Source organism: Cystoisospora suis (genome assembly GCF_002600585.1).
Source record: "Cystoisospora suis strain Wien I chromosome Unknown contig_6728, whole genome shotgun sequence".
Classification (NCBI taxonomy): Eukaryota; Apicomplexa; class Conoidasida; order Eucoccidiorida; family Sarcocystidae; genus Cystoisospora; species Cystoisospora suis.
This window is the reverse complement of record NW_027159515.1, coordinates 1,510-27,339: the sequence shown is the minus strand read 5'-3', so window position 1 is coordinate 27,339 and position 25,830 is coordinate 1,510. Positions and strand designations below refer to the sequence as shown.

General features: G+C 55.9%; 4 protein-coding genes across 4 annotated transcripts in view; 3 read left to right on the top strand and 1 right to left on the bottom strand.

Annotated features, from left to right (window-relative positions):
- Positions 1–673: 673 nt before the first annotated feature.
- CSUI_010137 (uncharacterized protein) lies at positions 674–4,402 on the top strand. Its single transcript, XM_068070242.1, has 2 exons — positions 674–2,137; positions 2,916–4,402. The coding sequence occupies exons 1-2, from the start codon at positions 1,316–1,318 to the stop codon at positions 2,976–2,978; spliced, it is 885 nt and encodes a 294-aa protein (XP_067917785.1). The 5' UTR covers positions 674–1,315; the 3' UTR covers positions 2,979–4,402.
- A 995-nt stretch (positions 4,403–5,397) lies between these two features.
- CSUI_010136 (uncharacterized protein) lies at positions 5,398–15,253 on the top strand (the record flags this gene model as incomplete). Its single annotated transcript, XM_068070241.1, has 7 exons — positions 5,398–5,915; positions 6,132–6,176; positions 6,340–6,430; positions 6,946–7,811; positions 8,055–9,469; positions 10,203–10,829; positions 11,253–15,253. The coding sequence occupies 7 exons, from the start codon at positions 5,398–5,400 to the stop codon at positions 15,251–15,253; spliced, it is 7,563 nt and encodes a 2,520-aa protein (XP_067917784.1).
- Positions 15,254–16,348: 1,095 nt separating this feature from the next.
- CSUI_010135 (uncharacterized protein) lies at positions 16,349–20,249 on the bottom strand. Its single transcript, XM_068070240.1, has one exon. It carries the CDS (start codon positions 18,661–18,663, stop codon positions 18,106–18,108), a length of 558 nt encoding a protein of 185 aa, XP_067917783.1. The 5' UTR covers positions 18,664–20,249; the 3' UTR covers positions 16,349–18,105.
- The window catches only part of CSUI_010134 (uncharacterized protein), a gene marked incomplete at its 3' end in the record, with an annotated part of 7,460 nt that continues 1,265 nt past the window's right edge, over positions 19,636–25,830 (top strand). Inside the window, exon 1 of the mRNA XM_068070239.1 lies at positions 19,636–25,622. Within this exon, the coding sequence (XP_067917782.1) occupies positions 21,738–25,622 (3,885 nt within the window). The remainder of the gene's footprint in view (positions 25,623–25,830) is intronic.

Below are 25,830 nucleotides of genomic sequence, written 5' to 3'. Positions count from 1 at the left end.
GAAAAGTGACATAGGAGTCTTTCTCTTGTGCGAGAGCGCTTCCTAAGCACTGAAGACGAAAAAGTGAACACTAGGTGTTCCGCTAACCACAGTCCGGGGTACGAGCGCGTCGCGGGTGTTGCCGATCGTGTTGGTGGACGCTCTGCATTCGTGCCAAACGGTATCGCTGTCCAAGAAGTTTCGGGGAATGTTGGGAGTAACTGCCAACGGTGCTACGGAACTCTACAGGACGTCAACGTATGCCGTGGTCCCCTCGTGCTAGCTTCCCTACTCGCGGGCTTCAAAGAAGCGCTTTTGTGAGAGAGTAGCCGGACCTATGGTTGCAAACATATTTCTCCGGTTAAGATAAAGGCCACGACTCCCTCATTACACAAGATGTGCTGCCGCTTGCAGCTGCGAACACCCGACCAGAAGTGTTGTGTTCACCATTGCAATCTCCATATGACTATAGTTCACGTCGGCTTTCGCAGTCGCGCTCCTGGTTGACCGGTAGATTTTGCAACGAGGAGGCGAGCAATCACCACTCTCAAGGCAGATCCAATTTCAAATCGAAATCGTTCGGACGGACACAGTGTGCCGGCGCCGCATGCATGCGACGATGTCAATGCTGAACCTGCCCGACTGGCAGACCGTGCCGAGGCTGGCCGTCCGACTAACGCATCAGTTAGGTCGTCTTTTCGCCGTCACTTTGCACAGTTGTCTCGTGTCCGAGTCGGGGGCGCCTCAGCTGCGTGGAACCGCACCCTCGGTGCCAGCGGTACTGGCCTCTCAAGTACTTTCACTCCTCCGTGCATACTCGCCAGATGAACTTGCTATGTCAAAGAAATAACGTGCGTCCGCAGCTGCGATCGACTGCAGCTTGTGCGTCCGTGCTGTGCCCATCGCTCTCAAGACGGCGAGTGCCGGCACTGGACCTCCTGTGCCTCGGCCTGCCCCGCAGCCTGGTAAACACGCGTGGTGTTGTAGAATTGCTCCAGCGAGTTCCCCGGTGAATCACGCTCCTGTTGATCTCCCAATCGGTAGTACGTGAGAGGCACAGGATTTTTCAGCGTCCCGGCGCTGCAGGATGGCGCTCTCCATGGCCATCTGATGCACGTGCCGCCGAGAGCATTTTCATTACCTCATGACGCCAGGGTGACAAAGTCATCTTTCGGTGTGCTGGCGTCCAGGGAGCAATGCATGACAACAGGAGCGCCCGAACGGGTTCAGATCGGAGGCTCCGACTTGCAGGGCGCAGACCGGCTGTACGGGATCGAAGCAGCTCCGTTATTTCGTGGGGTGCCCCTCTTGGTGCGAGGCAGCTCTGCACGCCGCTATGAGATCGCGGTCGATGGTGAACTCAGCTGGTGTTCAAGGAAGTGCTGGGAGCACGTGGGCAGACGCTGAAGGGTCTGACAATTGTGCTGATCGTGCATTGCCAGGGGTCTGTGTTGCTCCGCCGAAGTCAAAGGAGGAAGCCATGTCTGCTTCGAATTCCTTAGTGAACGAAGGGAAGGACACCAATCGTGTTGGCGCTGGGATAAAGATTCAGTCAGCGTCTTCGGCTTCAGCAACTTCGCCACCAATGGACAAAGAGAGCGACGGACAAGGGAGTTGCGACAAGAAACACGGGGAGGAAGAATGTGCCGTCCAAGTTACTGCTCCGATCCGTACATTCTTGGTGACGAAAACTTCCTTGGCCAGGCCTAACTTGCGTCCCTACGAGGTACTGGTTACTCGTCGGCTTCCGCTCGTTGTATATTTCAAGCGGTGCATGCGCTTGCTGAATGAGAGCCGTCACCATCCTGCTGCAGACAAATTGACTAGTGGATTTGCTCGGCCTTCTGACAGTGCGGCGCAGCGTCAGATGCACCGGTTCCCCTTTCTTGTCATTCGTGGCACGGGCGGCTGTATCCGCACCGCCGTCTGGCTCGCACAGGATGTGGTACAGGCATTAGGTGGGTTCATGTCCGACGCGTTGACGACCGCCAAGGAAGTGCGCTTACGTCCCGGCCAGGCATCCCGGTACGCCGTTGACAAAAGAAGTTCGCCCTCAGTCCAAGTGGAGACATACACGGTCGCATGCCGGGACACCATTTGGGAAGCAGTGGAGGAGACAGAGAGCAACAACGAAATGGAGTATGGAGGTTTGATTGACGTAAGCGGTACACGCTGTAGACACGGTAGACCACTTGGCTCTTTAAGTGTTGCGCATTGTTCTTGGGTACAAGGTGACGAAAAGCGCGCCTGGACGTCCCTGCTGAGAGGGCATGAGAACTCGATCAGCCAAGCGACAGTCCCTGTGGTCTCCCACGCGAGACTAGCACCACAGCGTCGCGCAGCAAATGCTTTGTTTCGCCATGCGAAACGTTTCCTCGCAGGACCAGCCGTTTCGTATATCTTGCAGGGCGTATGGAGCAGATTTGTAGTGGAGCAAAGGAAGCTGCTGAGTAGCAGCACATCGGCCGAAGACGTGCCTCCGCTCAGCTCGATTGCTCGCAAAGCGGATATTTTATTTGAAATCAAATTTAAATGGAATGAGACTCATGTAGCTCACAGTCATTGTCCTTCTGGTCATCGGGGAGTTTGGCCGAATATCGTGTGCCTCCTTCTGTTCCGGAGAAGTTTTCGTGGGCAGCATGGTTGGAAAGACACCTCTGCTTGAGTAGACAGAATAGTAGACTCTGGATTCTACGAAGAGCTGCTTCGGGGTACATGCTCCACCCTGACTGTATGAAGTTCCTGGTCCGAGATCCTCTGTCCCAAGGAACCTCATTGAACGGCTTGCCGTCTCCGATACGTGTTTGTTCTTTGTTGGTGCCTCGCAGCAGCAGCAGCTTTATCGGTTGCCAAACCGCTAGCTTCGATAGGTCTAGGGACACTTGCCTCATCATCCTTTCGCCCTTGTGTTTGTGTGGTCGACTGTTCTACTGCAGTGTTCCATTAGGCAGCGGCTGATCAGTGGTATTGCCATCTCCATTTATCGACCGAATTGCTGACGCTTAACGGAGCTCGAAAATACTAACCAGTTCTGACGTAGCCCTAGCACTTTCGTGCACACAGCCGCTCTGTGAGCGACCTCTTCAACCGGCGCTTCTCCTGCGCGGCCGTCCTGGAGAGGCGCTATTTCGCCCGGACCAAGGACCCGTCAAGCTCGCGAAGAGGCGACGTCTCCTAATCAGTGAAGTGTTACCTCGCAGGCTGCTGCGGTGCACCGAGACAGGCTCCGAAGCTGGTACACATTTCGTTCCAGTTAGCCGGGGGCCTATTACAAAGGCAGCGTAATTGGCCAGTGCCAGCTGCCCGCGCGGGCTTAGGTCTTTAAAACAGGTTGTACTGGAATGGCTGTATTGTTTGGTTGACAGTCTGGCGGAGTGCAGTCGTCGTACACGAAGGCTCCCTCATCATCACTGGGAGAGAAATACTTGCTTATACCTTGTCAAACTCTACGGCTGCATTCTGGCCGGTACTGTGGCGTGCCCGCCTGCGGGGCGTATGCTTTTCCCTTGTCTCCCGGGGGTCGTCGCGTGCACGAGACGGTCGGTCCGCAACCTAGCGGCGAAATAATCATTCGTTCAGCAAGCGATAGAAGTTCAGAATGGGATGATCTTCGACATGTCTTTTTCTATTTAAAGGTCAAACGAGTTACTCGCCAGCTCCGTAACTGGCTTGCCGTCGTGTGAGGTGAAAAACTGGTGTCAGTTGCTTCCGGAGCGTCCTTGTTAGGTGCTCGTTCTGTTCTACGGTCACCTGTCTTGGCGTGCAGTCGGAGTGTAGCTTCCATGTTGGGGAGCGCCCATTGCTTTTCGTGTTCCCCTCTGGAGCCGGGGTAGCAAGTTGGCTCCCGTCCCGCGCCCGTCCTTGACCGCGTGTCCGTCTTCTGGAGGTCAGCTTGAAAAAGGGGAGAGCTGCTAGGGTTTGCTAGAGTTTAGCTCTTTCGGGGCTCCGAGTCTTTAGCAAGCAGCATGGGAACCTGTCTGCCTCACGGCAAGCCCGGTGCGCGGCACCAGTGTGCTCGGTTTCCAGTGGGAGACATCTGTCCTCACAAGATGCGAAACTGACTGGTCTAGACTTTTTTTCTCTAAGGCTGTTGCAGCCGGGCTGGCTCGACTGTATGCCAGCGTCAGTGTGATTAAAAAGATGCGAATCCGCTTTAACATGAGTCACCCCTTGCCGATCCAGCCCGGCCGCGATCACGGGTAGCGAGGAACTGCACGAAACACTACTGGCCCGTGGAGCTGAACTCAGTCAAAAGAACGGGAAGCGAGCACACGACTAAGAAATACAGCTCCAAGGTGGAAGAAACAGAGAGCAAACGGGCTCTCTGCTGCTACAAGAAAACCGGTCCGGTGAGAATGGTGGTGGCCAGAGGCGGCTTCGAAGTCGGGCTTTGTACTCCTGAGGTCTCCGAGAAGAATGTGATGGCAAAGGGAGTTGCCGCCGGGAAGCAGGTGAGACTGACGAGGCCCGCTTCTGCTGGCCACCAGCACGCGGGCCTTGTCAAATCTCACCTGCTTCACGGCGGCAACTCCCTTTGTCATGACATTCACCAGTAGGCGGGCCTTGCCAAATCTCACTTGCTTTACGGTGGCGGGTTCCGACTTCGAGACCACCCGGTAACTGATAACAGAGGAGCCATGGCTTGCGCGACCACAGAATGTACCAGTCGGCTCGGCTGCCGCTGCCTTCCCGCAGGTCGGCGGCCTGGCACTCGTGGAGACACGTTGCGTCCCCACCGTCCCGGATGGAATCGATCCGATACGGTGGTAGGGCGGTCCAATGGCCACTGGCCTACGTGCTGACCTGCCCGTTGTCCCGCCCGAATGTTGTTGCCGGAAAGGCGCGCAGTTTGGCATGGGTCGAAAATGTGGAGGCTTTACTTTGCTTTTGGATTGTGTTTGTCCGGCAATCACACTCTTGTGTCCGCAGCGCGTCTGAACCAGCGAGGTCAGCCGTGAGCGGTGGCACGCCGGCTCACTCTCACCTTCGGTCTCTGGTGTCGCGCTTTTGCCCGCTTTCATTTCGTATCGCGTTCCACTTGCGACTGTGAAGAACGCGTGCACACGGGTCTATACTCTTGACTTCCTTTGGCTCTGCTGCATTGGTTGTGCAGTAGGTGACCTATCGCCTACGGGTGCTGAGAGACGTCACCAGCCCGACTGCACTTCCACACCTTACCTATAACCGGAGGCTCTAAACTATTCTCTGAGAAGTGTTTCTTGAAGTCCCGGCGCGTCGGCGTGTATCGCAGGCGTCGTTCCCTTGCAGTAGTTGGCTTGGCAAGGTCTTGGACCATCCGCGGGTCTAGCGGCGGACCGCGCCTGACCAGTGGTGCCTTGTGCCTTCTAATGACCCCGCGGTCTTTTCAACTACAAGACTGCGCTTGTCCGCCTGGACCTGCAGCCGCCAAAAGCCACCATGGAAGGTCCGGACACAGCGACACCGGATGCTGAACTACGCCAGACCATTTCAGTACCTGCCCCACGGAGCGAAGCGGAGCAAGGTAGCGTCCCTTTCTTCTCTGAAGCGTTGAGTCCGGCAAACCTGTCTCCTCTTCTGACGCCTTGCTCAACTCCACAGTATATTCCCCCTATTCCTGATGACATAAGCGGCTGGTTGAAGTCTTTGGACGCCAAGGTGTCCTGGGGGGCTCAGTCGCGCTTATGGCTTACAAGGATCGCGTTGCTGCTACAGGGGTTCGTAGTGACAGGATTGGCCTGCTGCTCTGACAGCTTGAACCTCGGCGTCCTCAGTGTGCTAGTATTGAGTGTCGTGTCTTGGGGCATCATCGAACGGAGGTGGTGGCTGCCTGCCGCGTCTCATCACAGCCCAAACAGCGAAGCCGAGAGGCAGCGTCACGGCGGAAGGTTTGCGCTTCATCCGTGTGTTACCCTTACTCTTCTATTCGAGCTTATCAGCCCTCAGGCTGCCATCTGGTGAGTGCTGAAGTGTCGTGGACCATGCCGCTCGGAGTCCAGTGCGTTCGTCTCCAAAGAGCAGAGGAGAAACAAGTATCTCAACGCTGCCTCTTCTTCCGAACATGAGTCGGGGTTGCGTAGGCGCTGAGAGAAGCTCATGTCCTCTATACTATAGTAGCGGCGACTGTGCCAACCACCGGTGGCACACGATTCCGCTGTTTCTCGTATTCTCAGGGGCCCGGCTCTTGGGACTCCGGAGTCTGCGGGGGTAGCAGGGTGGTAGGCTCAGTGGAGAGCAGATCAACGCAGGTCATCCGACACCGTGTATCCGGCATTGTACCATCCGCGATCGTGCAGCCGAGTTCATTTCTCAATCGGCTGCGATTTTGTTTGAATGACATCAAGAGGTTTTCCCTCGTGGGTGTTCTCGCGCTTCGTGCAGGACCATGGATGCCACACCTAAAGCTGTTCTCACCGTTCGCCTCGTTTCTTCAGCTATCTGCTGGCTACTGTCAGCTGCTTTGGAGTTGCCGGTGAGCAAGCGCCGGAGACAGCGAGGATACGATGTACAGGACTGGGGGTCTCACTGGCCTGGGTGTTACGACACCTTGTTCCACGTGCATAGGCTGGACGCCTAGCCCCTAGTCCCAGGCCGTTGCGCTATACACACCCGCACCTGTACGGACCAGTTGGGGCTTTATAACGCACAGACTGCATTGCACGGTTGCAAACCCCGCCACGCGCTTGCGCCTCCTCTCTCATTCCGTTTGAGCACTTGTCTAGTTTGTTTGCTACTCGCTCATTAAAAACTCTAGCGCGGGCGAGGCTGCAGAGGCATGTAAAAGGTTCACACCTTCGGGCCTTGCCTGGCGTAAGAGGGTGTTAGCACCCGACTGCGAAACGGCTGCTTGGACAGCCTGTGGCTGCGACAGCGTGGAAGTGGTTTTTCTATCGCAGGTTTGAGTGTGCACTGACTTGGCTGGGTTGAATTCCCTGTAGTCGCTGTCATGATGTGAGGGGTCTCTGTGCTATGTTCTTCCCTTTTCAGCCCGCGGACATGTTTTTGATTACGTGTATTGACGTGGGATTGAGCGTAGGGACCATGGCCTCCTTACGGCGTTACGATGTTTTTTCTGAGGACACAGTGCTGGCGGCGGCATCTTCTGCAGCACTTTTCTTGGTGGCAGTCGCTCGCTGTCTCCCTGAACGTCGGGAACAACGCCTAGGGTTCCCTGCCAAGTGCCGAACCTCAGGCAGAGATGTTCGTCACACGGTACGGGGAGAGTCATTGGCTCGCCCCGAGAAGGTTTCAAAAACTGTGCGCCCGTCAAGTCAAAGCTCTCAAGCGCAGGTGTTGAGCTGTGGTGATTGTGAAAACCGCCGTGAGACCACTGCGGGAGAGGGAAGCAGGTTAGCGCCAGAGAACTACCATACTGGCAGAGGGACTGGGCAAACAGACTTAGCTGATGCAGCGACGACCAGACTTTCGACGCAACCGGTAAGCGGGAGCCGGCAGACAAGCTTGTTGGCGTATCCAGGTGAAAGCCTCTGGAGTTCTTTCCAGACTCGCCATTTCACCCATGAATGCTTGAGCAGGACCATTTCCAATCAGTGGGGAGCTGGGGTCAGTCCGGAACCACCGCGGTCGAACGCGAAGCGACGGAGAAACGAGCTCGGGTCCGACCGCGGGACTGGTAATGATTCGTGGGAAGTCCTCCACACGACGCAGCACGGCGCGGCTGTGCGAAGTGACAACGCGAAAAGCTGTTGGTTTTGTATACAGCCTGTGCACCCTCCGACTGGTGGTGTCGAACAGCTAGCTCGGGAATATGCGGGGGAGACTCTGAACAAGCACAATCCGGCGAGCGAGGAATTTCGGGCAGCTTCAGCGGAAGCAGAAATAGCTGCAGCCAGGTGAGACTGCTTTGTAAGACCCCGTAGATGCTACCTGCACATTCTGAAGCGGAAGACAACGTTCTGCCGTGGAGACCGAGCTGGCTCTCTGATAACTGAAACGAAGTTCTTTAACGAGTGCTTTGGTCTCCGCCGTACATCAGACAGAAGTTGTCGCTCTCCGTCTCCTGCAAGCAGCAGAGGGCCCTACACCAGGTGCGTTGAAAGGCATTGTTTGTCGTGAATGTCTCAACTTGTTTTTAGGGTAATTCTTCGTTCAGCTCACGCCCTGATCGTAGATTCCATCGGGCAATGTGAGAACATCGAGAGAAAGGTACTGCGCGGGGAAGCAGGCACTGACGGGAAGCAGACCCATACCCGGCCGCTACTGTCCGCCGCTTTCTCCCTCTTCGAATCTGACTTCCAGCACCTCACAGGCGTGCTGAAATTCTCCGAGGCAAGTCTGCGGGGAGTCATGCCGCTTCTGGAGCAGTGCACCTTCAGTGAGGTTTCCGAAGGATCCCGCAACGCTGCTAACAACAGTGTCTATCTTAAGGCTCACTTAGACGGCCCGCTGCTTCGTATTCACAACCCCTGTAGAAGCGAGCCGGCACAAATCGTGAAGTGCCACTCTTGCAAACGACCGTCAGACGCATGCTCCCTTCAGCAGACGTCCGACACCTCTACGGGGGGGTTTTCGCCTACGGCGCATACAGACCCTCATATTTGCGGCGACGTAGCAGCACTCTGCCCCTTCCGTTTGAGGCCACACGAACAGAAGCCCTTTGATCTTCTTGAGCTTCTCGCGACCTTCAGCACGGGGTCGAAAGTGCTGGCATGCAAAGTCGGCTGTGAGGCTGCTGTTCACGTCGAGAACCAGCTAATACTGCACGCTAGTGGACACGTGAGCGAGTTCCAGTCGTCCAGCAACGCCGCGTCAGCTGAGAATTCTTCCGGGCACGATGGAATGAAGCTGACCGCGAGGTCTACACGAGAAAAGCGACCACAGCGCACCTCACGGATGAGTCGAGCCGGTCTTTCGGAAAACATTCCTACACTCCTCTCCGGCACCAGCTACTCAAGCTCCAAGGTAGACGCCGCGGTAGAAGAAGCAAGGTGCCTTTCTTCCGAAGAAAAGGGACACACGAACAAGCCAGGCACACTGACCAGCGACCCTGAACCGGCAGAGGCAGAGCCGACCAAGGTGGCAGCAGAGTCAGCTGGCGATAGCACGTCAATTCTTTGTGGACGTCCGGGCCATCGGCTTGACGAGGAATTGCGGCTGTGGGTGGTCGGAAACGGGAGCGAACTGTTGGTCGTCTTGAACATGCTGTTCGCGGCTCTTCTCGAAGCAGTCACCCCTTGCACTTGCGTAAAACTAATTGTTGGCGCCGGCCAAGCGAAATCGGAAAAGGGCCCTTTGAGAGATTCAGGACAACTGCAAGAGGCGCCGGCGACGTTACCGGATACAGAAAGCCAGGGTCTTTTACCGATTGAACCGAAAGAGATCGGACACGGGAATACAGAGGATGCAGCCACAGACGCGTCATTCGAGGGAAAGGGCCCGTCACCGCGTGTGCGAATAACAAGGCAGGATCGTTACAGGAAGTTCTGGCTTCCCGTCAGGTTTGACTTCTGCCTTACTGTACCAGAGCACACTGGGTCGGCAGCCAGTTCGCGTAAGTTTTTCAGCAGGATATTGCAAGGCGCGGACCCGATGTTTTCAGAACGAGTGTGAATATGGCCTTCCCGACAACAGAGTGCTACTCAGACCACTCTCGTAGATCGGTTCTCTCCCGTATGTCTTTCGGTTGCCCAAGTACCAGGACAAAATGCATAAGGTCCTTTCCGTCGCCTCAACGAGAAACCATGCAGCCGATCGCCGACAGGAAAGACTCCTCTCTGATCTTTGTTGGCCCCGTAACCCGGGTCCGTGGTTGCTACACTGAGACTTCTCTGCGAATGTGCCAGTAGAATCGACTGTAGATTTAGTGCCGCCGCTGAGCGTGCTGAGAGGCGAATCCAGTAACTGCGATGATGCCCCGAGAAACACTGAGGACTTTCGTCATGAGCTCTATCGCTACCTTCAAACCTCACCTCACTTTAGGAAGGGAGTGTTTTGCATGTGTCCCTTATCTGCAGGCAGTGTTGTCAGGGCAAGCCTCCGCTGTGTGCAAGTACGTGCGCTGTCACTTGCCATACTAGCAGTAACTTCATGCAGTAGAATCTGTGGTGCTGGCGTGTTACGTGGTTTCCTTTCTCACCTCAAATAGTCGGATGATGTTCATACGCTTCTCTGTGGCCGCTGCGCGGTTCTTTAGGGAGAGGTAGCCCATTCTCGCTGCGGGGGCCAGGGCGGTTTGTTGTCGGCGCAATCTGAGGAATACTTCCTGTCCCTCTGCTTTTGCCTAGCTGAGCATACTCCACACGGCCGAGGAAAGCACATCGACGGGCCGCAGAGCTCACCGGGAGACGCCGGAACCGCTGTAATGAAGGTAATTCAGAATTGCCTAAGTAGGCAAGGCGCAGTCGGCGAGGGCGGCGTGCCCTTTTCTCTCAGAACTGACTCCTCTGGGAACTGTCCCCCTACCGTAGGCGGTGTATCGGCGGCACCATCCAAGAAACGGAGCAACCAGGAAAGCGAGCTAATTACGTTAGGAGTACAGAGTCCCTGGGGTCATAGAAGAGAACCGAGAGTGGTGTCAAAGGATGCCGACTGTCGTCCTGTCTGCCCTACTTCACTGCAGAACTCAGTGCATTCGCTGGGGTGCGATGCTATCAGCCGAGCAGGAAGCAGCAGTGAAAACCGACTGTACCCCTGCGACTCCTCTCGTGACGATGGCACAGATCGTAGCGGGTGCATACACTATTTAGCGAAGAATCGACAGACGTTCGTCGGTCGCGTACCAGAGAAGTGGAGGATTGCAGGGCGACAAGCCGGAGAAGAAACGTCCAAGCTTCGGTCTCGAATGCAAGCCGTTGAGACACACATTCGGTTGTGCAGGTTTATCATTGAGAACCACCTCGGGGGACACATGGGTAAGTGAAGAGGTTTGTTGTTCTTCGAGTAGCTGGGAGCTCACGATCACTCACTCTTGCCGCGCTATGCAGGTGCTGCAGAGGGACGATCAGGTGCATAGCACCTCGTAACAGCTCTCGCTATTCCATAGTTATTGAAGGTCTGAATAGTCGGGTGGAGGGGTGTAGGAATCCGGAGTAATGGGTTAACCGCACGCGGACGGCGTCGCAGGCAGACATGACCAAACTCTGCGCAGACGTTCCGGAGTGCGAACGGCGTTAAAGCGACATCAGTTCACGCGGCGCGGAGTCACATGTGCGGTTGAACCGACTTGTGGCTGAGAAGCTGCTCGAAGTGTTGTAGGTCGGAGGAGTCCTATCACTTGGGCATTATCCTGTCAGAGTCCACTGTCTTTTTTGTATTTCGTTTCATCGTGTGCTCAGGAATATCTTATTTCTCGGCCCCTTCAAGCTGGTGGGTCGACGGAGACGCATCGTCTCTTGGAACCCCTCGCCAGATTGACGTGAAGGACACCGAAAAAAGGAGATCCTCTGACACCACTCGGACGGGTGTATCAGTCTTCTTCTGTGTACCTCTCCTGAGGCGTGACCCCGTCGTTGGATGTGACGGGGAAGACAGGCACAAGTGGCCATCAGCACATGCGCACGGAAGTGTGACTGAAGCAGGTGAAGCTGGAACGCGGCCTAAAGGAATAGGCTCACCATCTGAAGTATTCAAGAACTGGGAACCCCTGGCTGGGTTGACTTGCTCCCCTTCACCGTCGGCAAAATGGCCCCGGAAAGGGGTGGAGACTGGGGTAGCTCAGAACTGCGGAAAAGGCGTTCACAAGTTAGACAATGGAGGTGTTGTGGAGCAATCGCAACGTGAGATCTACGACTCAACCAACCTGGTCGTTTGCCGGCGTGAAGACCCTTTTGCCGGCACCGGGAAAGCGTCCGCTCCGACAACACCAGATGCGATCGGACGCAGCCTCCACTCCGGGCATAAACGGCAACAGCCTGGGCAGGTAGAACGAGACGGTGACTATGCGGTCGCGTACAAAGGTGACGGCACGGGTGCTTCGCTGCCTGGTCGGACCACTTCCTTCTCTGAAATCAGTTCAAACTCCAAGACGCTTAATGAAGAAAGAAGCACTTCAGCCACTGTCCCTTTCGACCGCATCTCGCAGAGGGCGGTAGGGCAGTCGGGATTGGGACATGGCGACTCGCCGAGGCTGGCGCACCCTTCGGCTGCACCTGCGTTAGAATCAAGTCATGACGGACCCATGGTCCACAAGTTGATGAGAGGACAAGAGGAGGTAACCCGGAGACAAAAGCAGCGTCTCGATGACAGAGAGGAGGAAGCACTGACGGCAGATCTCGACAGGCAGCAATGCGTGCTCCGAGAGCTTCAAGAAAGGCTCCCTGCTCAAGAAGGTAATGGCGCTGAGGTAGGCAAACGGAGCGCAACTCGGGAGATTCTTTTGAAAGCTGCGGCGAAAAACACATCAACGCGGCATAGGCATTGTCAGAGCGAGCAAGGCGCTGACATCGGACCGCAGTCGTGCCACGGAAGAAAGTCTCCAGTGGTTCTTGGACCACTGCTCGTCGAACCCATGGTCAGACCTCCAGAGGGCTTCGAGGGGCCGTGGACGGCTTCCGGCATACAAGGTTGGGAAAACGTGCAGGCCCCCTCTCGTGGCGTCGCGTGCTCGTTGCCGGGGGGAGTGGAAATTTTCTCGGCGCCTGAACACTGTTCCTCACGGATCTCCGGCAACAGCAACGGCACACATCAGCCTTCGGCAGCCGTTCCACTTTGGTCCATGAGCGCTCTTCAGGGAACTCGCGGAGGGGGCTCCATTCTTCTGCTTGATAGTCGGAGTTTGTGCAGCACGACCGCGGACGAGGCGGCAAGCGACTGTTCGCTCCGGAGGAGGTTTCTCAGCGTTGATGACGACGCGCGTTCCAACACACTCATGTACTCCTCGTCCGGTGTGGGGACACCACCCTTGTTTTTCGGACAGGACCCTCTGCGCGAAAAAGGAGGAGGGAATTCAAACAGCAGACTGGGTGATACCAACACACCAGCCATGGATTCTCAAGCGAACCTGTTCCCAGGTTCCGCTCCGTCTGTTTATAGAGCTGAAGGACCCTGTCCAGGCAGTTCTGCTGAAGGAGCAGCACTGCCGTGCCGCGCGCGTGCCTTCACCGTTGCCACGGAGAATCTTTTTACGCTTCACGGCCCGCGCAGGTGTAGACAGGGATTGGAAGGGGCAAAAGGAAGTACCGTGGTGACCCTCAACGATATGGCAGGCGAGGAGAGAGCTGTCAGGCGAACACTGTCTGCTGCTGAGCACTGGTCCGCTTCAGACTCCGGCGCAGTAAGGACAGGGAACACAGGACACAGTGGGCCACTAGAAGGCGAAAACGTTGACTTTTCTCCCATGAACAAACACTGGTGCTGTGGGGACGGTGTCATCTCCGGGGCTGGAGCTACTGCGGCGTCGGAAGACACCGGTGCAGCCCAAGGAAGCACACTCGTGGGCCAGAGGGGCTGGAGTTGTTCAGACAGGAGGTCAGCTGGTTATTCAGAACTAGTAAGCACCGTGGCACCTTTACCTTCGGCTCATCTGGAGACACTTGGGGAAGAAAGCGAGGAATGCGAGTCGTTCGCAGGCGCAGATCACTTTCCCAAAGACGGGGCAGTGCCGGAGACGGATCCGCGGCGCGGCCCGCTAGGAGAATATCTCGGTATTCACGGGACAAGAGGTGCAGAGAACCCTTCTACGGGGTCCCGGTTGGAAGCACAAAGAGTCAGTCCGAGACGCCGGGTTGTGGAAGAGAGTTTTACACACAGTCCCGAGTTGGTTGCAGCGGCTCCTGAGAACGGAAGTGTTGAGGTCGGCGTCCATCCCAGTTTGACCGCAGGCAGACGTGCTGACCCGAGCTCGACGGGTCGCAGTGCTAAGACTCCTACGGGCAGGTCATCCCAGCTCGGCGAGCGTGACAGCTACAGACTCTGTGCCGGCGAGGAAGGGCCGCTGCTGGATCGAAACGAAAGTGAGGAAGTGCTGAATGCCAGGCTTCAGCACCCAGGACTGACGACCCTCGTACAGATGTATCCCATCGCTGATCCTGACAAACAGACTCAATATGAAGACTCCACCATCGAACAACTTACTCAGGCTGATAGCCGCGGAGGAGGGATGAGCTACGGAGAACGACGACGGGATCTCGACAGCGCGAAAATTGTTCTTGGTAAGCCGAACAGCGAGTACCTCTCACTTGGTTTGTCTCCGACCTCACCGCATAGACCAGAACCTGTAGTCTGGCATCGGCAAGGTGGTATAGGAGCGAACGGGACTCCCATTCTTGTTCCCCGTGAACTTGGAACCTGTCCAGTTAAACCGAGGAAATTACCGCAAAAGTCTTACGAACTTCGTCGGGCAGTCCTTGGGGGGTCGGAGCGTCAATCGGCCTTACGAGATGCTGGCCTTGTTCGCATGACAGGGCCACACGGGAGGTATGAGAGAAGCCTGACAGAGTTCAGCAACCAGCCGCCAGGTGAGACATACCCGGAAGTGGGTGAACAGGCTCAAACGCGAGGAACGGCGCACGACAAACAGCAAGCGGGGACCGATTCACAAGAGGGACGGCTAAGAGAGGGTCGGCACGAGAAGGACTTGTTCGAGACCGGGAAAGGACATCTCAAGAGTTTGCTGGAGTCTCTCGCGGCGCGAAGATTTCCACGGGCGACACTAGGAGAGCATGAGGTTCTGCACACACCGGCAACAGAAGACGACAGCAGAACAAGTCAGACTAGAGCTGTTGGAGAAGGGCATGAACTGCGTGTAACCCTTGCAGGAGCAGAATCCGGACAGGACGATGAGGAAGACATGGCGAAAGAAGAGGCCTTCGTCTTGACAAAGTCGTTGGATGCTGAGGGGCATGACCACGTGATCCTTGCAACGTCAAAAGGATACTCACCCCCGCGAACGTTGAGGCACCATGTGGAAGCTCGCCATGGTTTCGGAGGAGCGTTCGTGCGCCCGCCAGTCGTGTGGGGGCGCCAAGGAGCAATAGGCGGAAATGGGACACCAATGATTGTGCCAAGAAAACTAATTCACGCCGTAGCGCCTGACAGGAGCACATCAGCATCTCTTTGGAACGGGGCAGTGGGGCACCCCGTCGTGACCAGCTTGTACGGGACACCCATGACGACCGTGCGGAGTTTGGGGCGAAGAGCCGGGAGCGATGGAGCCTTTTCAGGATCTGACCTGGTGGTGGACGGACGGGAGAGCGGCTCGCCGGCCCAGACAAGCCCCTGGGACAGCGGACCAGCGGTCGTGCGGACAGACAGAAAAGCAGACACCCTAAAAGTTCAGTTCCCGGTAGGGTTTCATGGGACCCCCATGACTGAACCCAGGCGCCTCTGTAGGGGATAGTCTGAGAGAGATGAAAGGGATGCTGCTCTTGTGAGTGTGAGGCCGCAGTGGCCAGTCTGAGTCCGTTGGGTCTGGGCTGGGTTGGGCGTTCGGCCATAGTACACGGTGGCACCGTGAAGGCGCAGTTTTTCCTAGTGCGTGTGGCGACATGCAGTCACACTGAGTCGTGTGTACACAGCACTCCAGGTTTTCGTGCCTGAACGAACTTTTTTGGGTTCTGCCTACAGTAGTCGCGTTACCGAGCTTTGCCTGACTGACGGGCCCCCCTTGGGATGCGGCAGATGGTGTCAACAGCGTTGCAAGGTTTTCATTGGTTCTCTCTCACGGTCGCCACGGCGTTAGCGCGGTGGCAGCTGACTTACGTCTTCGGAGACCTCTCAGGGAGTACGAGACCATTGGGGACAGCAGTGCTTCGTTGCGGCACTAGTACGGGGACTAGCTTTCAGTGTGGCTCGCCGAAGCACGCGTGACGGACGAAAGACCGGACGCCCGCGTCCGGGGTTCGGTTCGACCGGCTCGAAACCTCGGTACATACAGGAACAGGCCGTTCGGTCTTCCCCTCCGCACCGACTGTTCCGGCGCCAGATTGCGGTCCCACTGCCGTCGCAACACCCATGCGACGTTCTGATGGAGAACGTGTTGGTAGCCGATGCCCGAGGAGCCAGAAGGCCGGCAAGCGAGCCTAGTTCAGGCGCGTTGTCCAGCAAGCCGACGTGTCGCATGAGAAGACGGTAGCACGGTGCGGTGTAACTTGAGTAACCAAGCGGGAGGGTTTGCCCGCCCTGGCACCTCGACGTAGCTAGTTCTGTTTGTGTGAACGTAGATCACGCAGCAGCAGCGAGAAGGCGGGGGCGGTGCAAACAGAGTGCAGCTCAGAAGCAGGTGCAGTAGACCACTGTTCCGCGCTTGTCCACTGAATGACAAACAAGGAGAAGGACTAGGACCGAAGGCGTTCCCCTGTCGTGGAAGCGGGGGTGATTGGTGGTCACTCGAGTTCGCCACTCCTTACCGCGCTTTAGACTAAGTAGATCTATCCTGTGATCTTCGCCACGTTTAGGCGTTACCGCCCTCCGGCTCGTGGTTGCTAAAAAAAAGGCCGTGTTTTGAACTGCTCTCACATTTATGAGCGGTTTGCAAGAACAAATCGGGTAGTGAGACAATTCCCCGCAGACCAACTCGTTCGCTATGTACGACAAATGAATTGAAAGACTTCTTGAAGCGCGGCCCAACCGAATTACTTGCCTTCTACAGAAGACAGCCGCAAACATGCACTAACGTCGCCCAGCGACCCTCTCTGGCTTGGAAACCGAGCCGCGCGTTGTCGCTTGCCGCAACCCCGTGCACGCCCTGTCACCCCCCGCACTATGCCAGCCACAGTGGACTCACTCGCGACCCAAGCTAGACATAGCTCACCCGGCGACGATGCTAAGAGAGCCTGAATCCTCCGACAGGCCACCGGCACTTGTCGAAGGTGAGTAACGGGGGGGCGGGGCGACGAGTACGCATGGCCGAAACCGTCGTCGGACAATGCCCATTCGCCTGGACGAACCGACGGCGTGCTAGGTTGTGGAATTCAGTTCCTACGTGGCATCGCCTCATTACCGTTACCAGGCGCCCCGGGAGAAATCGTTATGGCCAACGCCTGAGTTGTGTTGAAGACCCGACTCAGACTTCACCCCCAATCAGCTGGCCTGTGCGTTCTCGGTGTCTTCCAGAACCCCTCATGAGCTCCACAGCGGGGCGTTGACCGTTTTCGAACCTGATCAGACTCTGAACCCCCCGGCCAGTCTGCGGGCCGACCAAGTAAGAACGTGCGCTAACCCCCCAACCTCGATCGTTCCACACGGCACTGTCTATGTGTAAACTGCATTGAAGGTACTGACAAAAAGAACCATGATGTGGAAATGGAGGGCGCGGTCGGCGGAGTCCCCATTCTGGCACGAAGCTCCAACGAGGAGCTGGAACTAGAGTGACAGGAGTTGACTGAAATGTTATACGGAAGATAATAGAAAAAAAGACTGGCTAAGAGGCTCGCTAACCCTTGTTGACAGCAGAGGCTTATGAGTCGGCCTACACTTTCTGTGACCCGACTGACGACCCGACAGGACTCTGCTAAACAGATACTACGCTCATGGAGCGGGACATCCTCATCTTTCTTTTGCGACAGCGGTGCAGATCTTCCTAAAGCAGGCGGCGCGTCCCCAGTCCTGATCACTACACGCGAACCCATTTAATTAACTGATGGAAAAGGACAGGTATTTACTTGTATTAATTTTCCTACGAGACACTTTCCAAGGAAAGCCACAATCAACCTGCAGAGCAATTTTAGCTGAGTTCGCGAGTGTTGCGAAGGAACGGGAAAGTCACTGAGCCAAGTGTGTTAACGCTCGAGCAAGACCAAGTCACAGTACTGCGTTCTCCAGATGCCGGCGTTGGAGGGTCCCTGGGAAAACTAAATCGCACGCACATGGTCACGACCAGCTCCCAGCTTACACGCTTCATGGAAGATCGCGTGCTGCTTCGGCAAGGGCCCGGCCCGCTAACAGAAGCCCTACGGCAACTGAACGGAAAAAAAAGACATTGCGCGCCCGGTCGGAGATAATTTAGATGGTTCCGCCTAGGGGCCCGAGAACTACCTTCTCCCCATTTGACGAGTTTCTGCTTTGAGCTCTAGGATGGTTTCTCTCTTGTACCACTTCCCTTGAGTCTCTTGAACAGCAATAAGCCAATACCTGTCGTGGTTTCCCGCAGCGGCTCTCTCAGCCCATTCTCGGGCTTAGCTCTATGAACCTGTGTACGTTCTTACGTCTTTCCCCTCTCTGGAACGAGTCTGCATGTATCTGCGTAGCTTCCTAGGGCCCCACCAGTCCCCCACGTCCTGTAGCCGAGGTCGCCCCGTACCCTCCTGCCCCCCTGACACGGGACTCCTCTGTGGCAGCAAACGGCTGTTGCACCGTTCGCTTGACTGCGGTCGTCGCGCGGTACTCCCTCCCGGTGCCACCAGCTTTCAACACTGAATAATACGAGAAAAGAATGATCAAGGCAATAACTGTAACTGCCAGATGCAGAGAGGTGAGAATATACTGGAATGTGCTGGGGTGTGGAGAGGTTGCGTTTGTTATTATCTCGGCTACATCCATCAGTGCGGTGATGAAAACGGCAACTATCACAAAAACAACGAAGAGAGAAGAGTAGAAAATAGTAGAGAGAATCCCGAGAGATCCAGCAAAGATGGTGAAAGCGGAAGAAGTGAAATTGAAGGTAGAGAGAGAATCAGTTCCGGACTGCTGACAAGTACGCCGCGTTTCGGAGCATAGCTCTATCGTAGCCGAGACCAGACTGTACAGCGAAACCAGGGCCACCCAGCTAGCCAGGTCAAGCCCGAAAAAACTTTTCATGAAGAAACCCATTGCGCGAGAAGCCGAATTGGGAGGAATAAGACGGGGCCGGAAGAATGCCTACGACCCTTAAAATCCAGCCGCGGCGGAGGCGAACTAACAACGGGGCCCGCGCGACGGTACAGAGCCAACAACCTCGCTGATTGAGATTGTCCAGGCTAAGGCCAAAAGTACCAACCACATCGGAAAAATGAAGGTAGCAAGAAAACAGCTGCTGCGTGGCAGTAGGTGAGGCGGTCGAGAGCCAGTGTGGGCGAGGACAGACTCCGGCGTAACGAATTCGCACTAAAGACAAGCCGAAGACACCAGACAGGTAGCAAGGCAACCTTCTCGAGAAAGGGAACGGACGGTAAAAGTCACCTCGGCGCGGCCGTAAGACTCGAAAAAGAAAGCGAACAAGTCGAAAGACAGCATGAACAGGTTCGTTCACTTGTTCAGGGGACACTGCAAACCAACACAGCAGCTAGCATGCTTACTAGCTGTCAAGGTGCCTCAGTAGAGCTGGCGGGGACTCGGCGAACAGAAGGAAATGTCACATCGGCTCCCATACAGACAGAGCAAAAACAGCCTTCGGTTCGCAAATGGCGATCCACTACGTGAGCTCGAACCTCACCACAGCAAAGGTTGGGAAAAGCGCCAACAGCAACAACCTACGAGCTAGCGGGCTACAGCGGCAGGCGTTCAGCAACGCCCGTACGTTCCTGGCGGAAATCCGATGCAGAAACCGTTGCGATCCGATAGAAGCGGGGCGAAAGTAATTGAAGACTGGAAAGCGTGTCTCGTGTTCTACCGTTGTATGGACAGAAGGGGTAGCATCTGCGCCGAGCTAGGACAGGAGAACACAGCCGCGGCTCACTGTTCAACTGCGGCTAAGAGCTTAAGAGCGCACTCTCCACAGTACTTGCATGCCTTACAGGGGCGCTGCCCTTATAAGACTGCAATTCCGGAAACCCAAGAAATGCAAGACATAACTACTTTTGTATGCTATCATCAGTTGCGAATCTGGTGAGCTCCGTCAAAGTCACTCCGTCCCAGTCGCCCCTAGACCGCAGAATTGTCTGGTGCACGGCACAGACCGACAGAGGTCGTGGAGTAGTCCTGCTGAGCGTAGCTCCGAGAGCGCCGCCCTAGCGAGTACTCCTACCGATATATGTTCCGACCAAAAAGACCAGCAACTGAGCTAGAAGCCGTGGAACGTGATTGAATTACATTGAAAGCTACGCCCGGCATACTCTCTCGAGTTGTTTTGTTTGCTTGTTGCGCGCCAGTAACAGAGGATAGGCCACTCCTCTCCCGCGCTCCTCCGCCGGTCTGCGGGCACCCCTACCAGAGTCGGTTATCGCCTGTCGCAGGAAGGCGGAGCTTATGCGCAGAAGGAAAAGAGAACAAAAATGTGTATTCTTTAATCCTTCCAGCGAACGAGGGCTGGTGCCGAGAGACCGACAGGGTGTCGTGGTCTCAGGGCGAGAAAACCACGAGTGGAGACGTGAGCAGGGTGGCGTGCGGTGTTGTTTACGCAGTGGTTCCATTTGCAACTGCGCGCACCGCCTCTCTTTCAGCTCGGATCCAAAAAGAGGGACAAATACTTCCTCTCCGCGGTTGTGTAACCTCAGTCTTTTTCTGGAGAAGAGTCGTGTGACGGAGGCTATCGCGTTGTACGCGGACCCTCGACAGCTCTATTGACGCGTCATTTTTTCTTCTTTTTCTCTTCCTCTTCATGTCCTTTTTCCCGGTGCTCAATTGTATCTTTCAGGTGTTGTCTTGTTCACCGTTCAAGTAGTGGCTCCTCTCTTTCCGCGTGCTTCGGACCGTCCGTCCATGTTTGCCTTTCCCCACGTCTTGGTTTTCCGCTGCCTCCGACACCGTTTCCATAGTGCCACCCCGCTTGGAGCGTTCTGCTGCCACTCTCCGTGTTGCTTTCCAGTGGATCCTCGACTTTTTTGGTCTGAGCACTCACACGCGTGCAACTGTATAGCCTAGGGTGCGCGTCCGCGTGCTGTGTTCTCGGTTGATTCGTTCTTGCGCGTCGGAGGCCTTGTTCAGGTCTACAGTCCGGCAGTCAGCCGGAGGCCCGGTATAGCGCCCGGAACCAGGGAACAGGTGCTGTTGATAGCCAGGCCCTACAATTTGCAGTTAGGCTTCTAGACTGCGGGACAGATGGTCCGCTCGTGGTGCCGTTTCTGTTTCGTGTTGAGGCACTTTCCAGCTTTTCGCAAGAGTACGAGTTGCCAGTGGGTATGTCACGAGGCCGTGCGCGTGCCGTTTCGAGCACGTCCTCACCTATATCGAAGTGTCGTGGTGCACATGCGTTGGCGTGTCTGACTCACATTCTTCGCTGGTGGCGGTGGGTCCCTCAAGCCGGCGACAGCTTGGTTTACGGACTCCCCCCGGGATGCCAGCAGCGCAGCTCTCCGTGTAGAGCAGAGCAGTGAACGTTGCGGTGCCCGTGACGTTGATTCGGTGGGTAGGAGTAGTCCGAGAGTAGGCCAACTGAAGTTCCGGACCTTCAAGCAGGTGCCCCGTCGCCCCCCTTTGGGCTATAGGCCGTCGCGGCGACTCCCCAGATCGAGCTGACTGCAGCCTTGCATGTGTCTTTGAAGCAACCCCCTTGGGCTCCTCAAAGCCGGACATGAGGGACGAAGGCACGGTCCCGTGTCTGTGGGAGCCAAACGAAGTGGTCCCGCCTATTTCTGATCTCGTTTTCTCTGTCTTGTACTGACACGCTGCTTCTCTTTCCCGCGCCTGGCGGTGATCGCGAAAGAGGGCTTTTTTCTTGTCTTTTTCCTCTGCATCCGGTCACAACCGGTTGCCAGATCGTTCCGCCCTCACAAACCAGCAGCTGCATGAGCTGATGAAGCAGCATAAGAATTGTTATCCGTAGAGTGCCAGTCGCTGCGTATATCCTACCGTTCAGTTCCCGGTGGGACAGGCGACGCTGACATCAAGTTGTAGTACTCGTCGATATGGTTCGACGGTCCAACGAGGTGCTTCCCTAGCGACTCCAGGTGGTCCCGTTTTTCCTTCGCTCCTTGTGCCAAACGCTCTCTGTTCAGCTCGTTCTCTTCTTTCCATTGTAATCCGTCAGCATGTCTCCGCCAACCTCGGCAGTTGCGGCCGCAGCGACGGTACCTCTCCCTACGGGGGTTGATGGTGTTGCTGCGTTTCCCGACTCGTGTGCCGCGAGGACCTCATCCCTTCTTTCGTCCTCGGTATGCGGACATCCTTTGGACAGGTCACATCTATGTGCAGGAGACGCCGAGCAGAGGAAAGACGAACAGGACGACAGTGAAGGTACACTGGGAGAAACACAAGGTGGTGAAGGGGAGGTACAGAAGGTCACTGAGAGTGGAGAGCACTCAGGGGGCGCAGGACAGAGACAAGTGGCAAAAGCAGCTGGACAAGAGAAAACAGTGGGACAGGAGAGAGAAGAGAAAACTAAGGAAAACATGGAAACTTCACCTGGACAACACAGAGAACACGTTCCTTCATGCACCAAGGATACAGGGCCTCAAAGCGCCGCTTCTGACGTAGACGCGGAACCGGAGGCAAGTCACCCCCGCTGTGCAGAGCTAGAGTCTGCCAGGGCGGACCCAGCGTGCACGCGGGAAAGCGAAGAAGAGGAGGGACAGAATGAAGCAGGAGTTGATGGAAAACGGAAGAAGGAGCGTTTGGGACGTAAGCTGGAAGATGCTGGGCGCGCTCGTTCTCAGGAGGAGAGAACAGCTGGCGTGAGAGACACTGGGGAAGAGGGGGGCGTCAAGAATTCTGAAGATAGGAGGTCGCAAGACAGAGGAGTGGCGGGTGAGTCAGACCATGTGAACTGCAGCAGAGAGGCTAAAGAGTGTGACAAAGAGTCGGAGGAGAAGCAGGAGGTTAGCCAGCTGGGAAGACCGTCGGACATTGACGGTGCCGGCGAGCAAGCACAAGCGGGAAAAGATGGAAAAAGTGGAGAAGCAACCGGCCAGGGGACAGAGGGAGAAGGCGATGGAGAAGCAGCGCTGGCGGATGAAGGCGAGACAGCAAGGAAGGTAGAGGAAGACACGGAAGGAGAGGATGTTTCTGACAACGCGAAGGCGGGCGATAAAAGCGATGGCAAGAAGAGACTCCATCCGGGAAATGGCAAGTACGGGAAGCTGGGAGAGGAGAGGGACGAGACTGTTTGGAAAGCGCAGACGGAAGAGCAGTCACCCGCAGGTGATCGGACTGAGGAACCCACAGTAGACAAGACAAGCCGTGATGAGAAGGATAAGAGTAAGCAAGCCGATCATCAGCGGAAGGAGCTCTTGGGTGGGACGCTAAATGCAGGTGCGTTTGTAGAAGAGGGGAAGGTAGTCTCAGTGAAATGCCTAGTAGGGGATTCATATGGAGGCACTGGAAAGAGAGGGGAGCCAGCTCCTGTGTCATCGGAGAAGAATGAAGACAGAAAGAAGCCGGATTGCAAGGGAGTGGTTGGAACAAGTGCAGCGATACAGAGCGATGAACAGTATGCGAAGAGTGAGGTGGACGCTCAGCTTTGCGTGGAATGCCAGCAGGAGAGCGAAAGAGAAGGTGGACGCAGCACAGGTGGCTCTCCGGCGGTGATGGAGTCTCCGGAGGAAGGGACAGATGAAAGTCATGGGGACAGTGGAAACGAACAGGAAGAAGAGAAGCGACTGAACTCTAAACCGCGGGAGCCAGTAGGCTCACAATCTGGCAGACGGTTGTCTCAGGCGTCGGACTCGGGTTCGAATAAGCCAATGAATGCTCGTAGACAAGACGACGACAGCCGAGGTGCTGCGAGTGCTGCTAAGGTAGGGGATAGCGCGGACGGTGAGGGGATCGTGCCAAAAGTCCAAGGCAGTGAGGTGGGCCTCGAAGAAGATCGGCCAAGCGAAAACAAGGATGTAAGAAAACAGTCGCCCGAGGAGATTACAACAGAGGGTTCCACTAAAGATCAGAAAGCGATTTTGTCTGATCCTCTTTCACAAGACAATGAAGACGCGGCAGCGAGCAAGTCTGGGTGTGACGCTGTAGCTAGTTTAGAAGAGGACTCTCCGTCGGTTTGTATATACTCTCCACTACTTCTGTTGCGTTCCGGTGGGACACGCAGCTTGCAGAGTCGAAGGCAGTTCTCTACGCCCACTGAGGTTTCGCCGAATCCTGCGCCTGTCTCCGCGACTGGAGACAGTGGCCAGCCAGAAGGTGATGAAGAAGTCTCGGGATCTTCTAGCTCTTTTCCGCTGTTCCTCATCGTGCCCCGCGCAGGAGGGGGGCAACGGGCCCCACCAGCTGTGGGAGGGTCGTGTCCTGCGGCACTGGGGAATCAGTATCATCGGAACCCGCGCATGAACAATGACGGCCGTGTATTCTCTCAGTTTCCGGATCAGTCTTGTCTGAGTTCGTTCCACAGTCAGCGTCCTGTGGCAAACTCTAAAGGGGCGGCGGTACAAGCTACCCGCCCGCGCATACAGTCTCCCTGTGTTCCACAGCAGCAGCTGGGTGCAAACAGACGCAGCTATGAGGGGACTTGTAGAGGAGTCTCCATTGCCGGTTCTTCTCACTCCGGGAACAATGGTGGGATGTTTGGGGTAAGAGGTACGTCTGGGGGCAATCAAAGTGGAGCCATTGTTCCTGGGTTTGCTACGCAGGAATCACTTACGGATGCTAAAGGTAGGCGTAGCTTTGATGGGGGACGGGAGGAAATTGGAGTAGACACGGGAAGTTCGCCAGAGACACCACGTACCCCGGGTTCAGTTGTCCAAGGTGAAGGGGACGGTGGAGGGTCCACATCTGCAGTTTCACGGAGTCAGAGCAACAAGAGTGGACGGCATTCGACCTCCGGCCTGCTGTCACCTCCTGTTGCAAAGAGCCAGCCGCAGGGGGGAACGCGTGGTTCTGTCCCGCTGTCTCCTCTTTCAGGTGCTAGCCTTTGGCCTCGAATGTCTCCAAATTCCTCCCCCCGACTGGGTGAGACTGTTTGCAGTCTCAACAGCCTAGGTATATTAGGAGCAAGTCCGGGTACGCCATCGCAGAGATCTGACGGCGGAGGGGTTCTCTTGTCACCTCCACATCTTCCACTATCTGCCTTACCCCCGACGGGTCTAGGATCAAAGGGAATAGGGCTTGCGGCATTGACGGGAGGCAATGTTTCCTCGACATCAGATCACTTTTTCTCCACATCTGCAAATGTTGACTCAGAGAAGGGAGTGTCGACGATTGCAATGAATCATATGTCCGGAGATCGGGGCGGTTTACGTGGTGTAGGCCCCGTCAGCACCGCGTCGTGCCCCTCTTCAGATAATCCTCGTAACAACAGAACAGATCCGTCAGCCTCTTCATCTGGAGCCGCCGCTGAGGCAGATCGTGAGATGACTCGAGTAGACCATACGTCCGGTATTTTAGGATTACTGCGGCATCTTCCCAAGGGAAAAGATGAACATCATGCTCCGTCCGTGAAAAATGGAACTTCAGCGGCTTTTTCAAATACAGCTCACCGTCAAGCACTTCAAGCGAAGACAGGTGGTGGTGGTGGTGGCGCAGGCACGGATAATACTGCCGATAAAGAGAAGTGTTTGTCTGGAACGAAAGGGATCTCTAAAACCCAGAAGGGGTCAACTGTGGATCGCAACACTCGAGGGGCAGAAGAGACAGAGGGGAAGGAGTGTCCCGCTCAGGTCAAAGGGAATCGAAAGGGTAATAAAGCCAGTGGTGGTGGGGTTGTGCATGCACAGGAGAAGGTGGTCGACCACCACCCTAACGGGGGGGGAAGGCCTATACAGGATCGTGATCTCGGTAAAGAGCGACATAAGGCGGAACAACCAGGAAAAGGAGGCGGCTCAGGAAAGAAAAGTGGAAAAGAAAATGGACAAGAGAAAGCCCCTTTCGGTGCTCGGAGAGGTGGCGGCGGCCCAGGAAGTGCATCGTCCGTCGCAACGGTGGTGGAAGAAGAAGGAAGGAAGGGGGGTCGAGTTGATGGTCCGGGGGGGGTACGAGTAAGGCCTGGGAGAAGTGAAGTGGGAAAAGGTGAAGCAGGGCTCGGAAAGAAGGCGAAGAAGCAAGGACGCAGCAGTGAAGAGTGAGTCTACCTGGAAAATGCTTGCTTGGTTTTTCATGCCTTCTACATGGATTCCCAGATCAGTCCATCTAGAGTGGACACACAACTCGCCATAGTTGAGGCCATAGATCGGCCACCATTCGGGC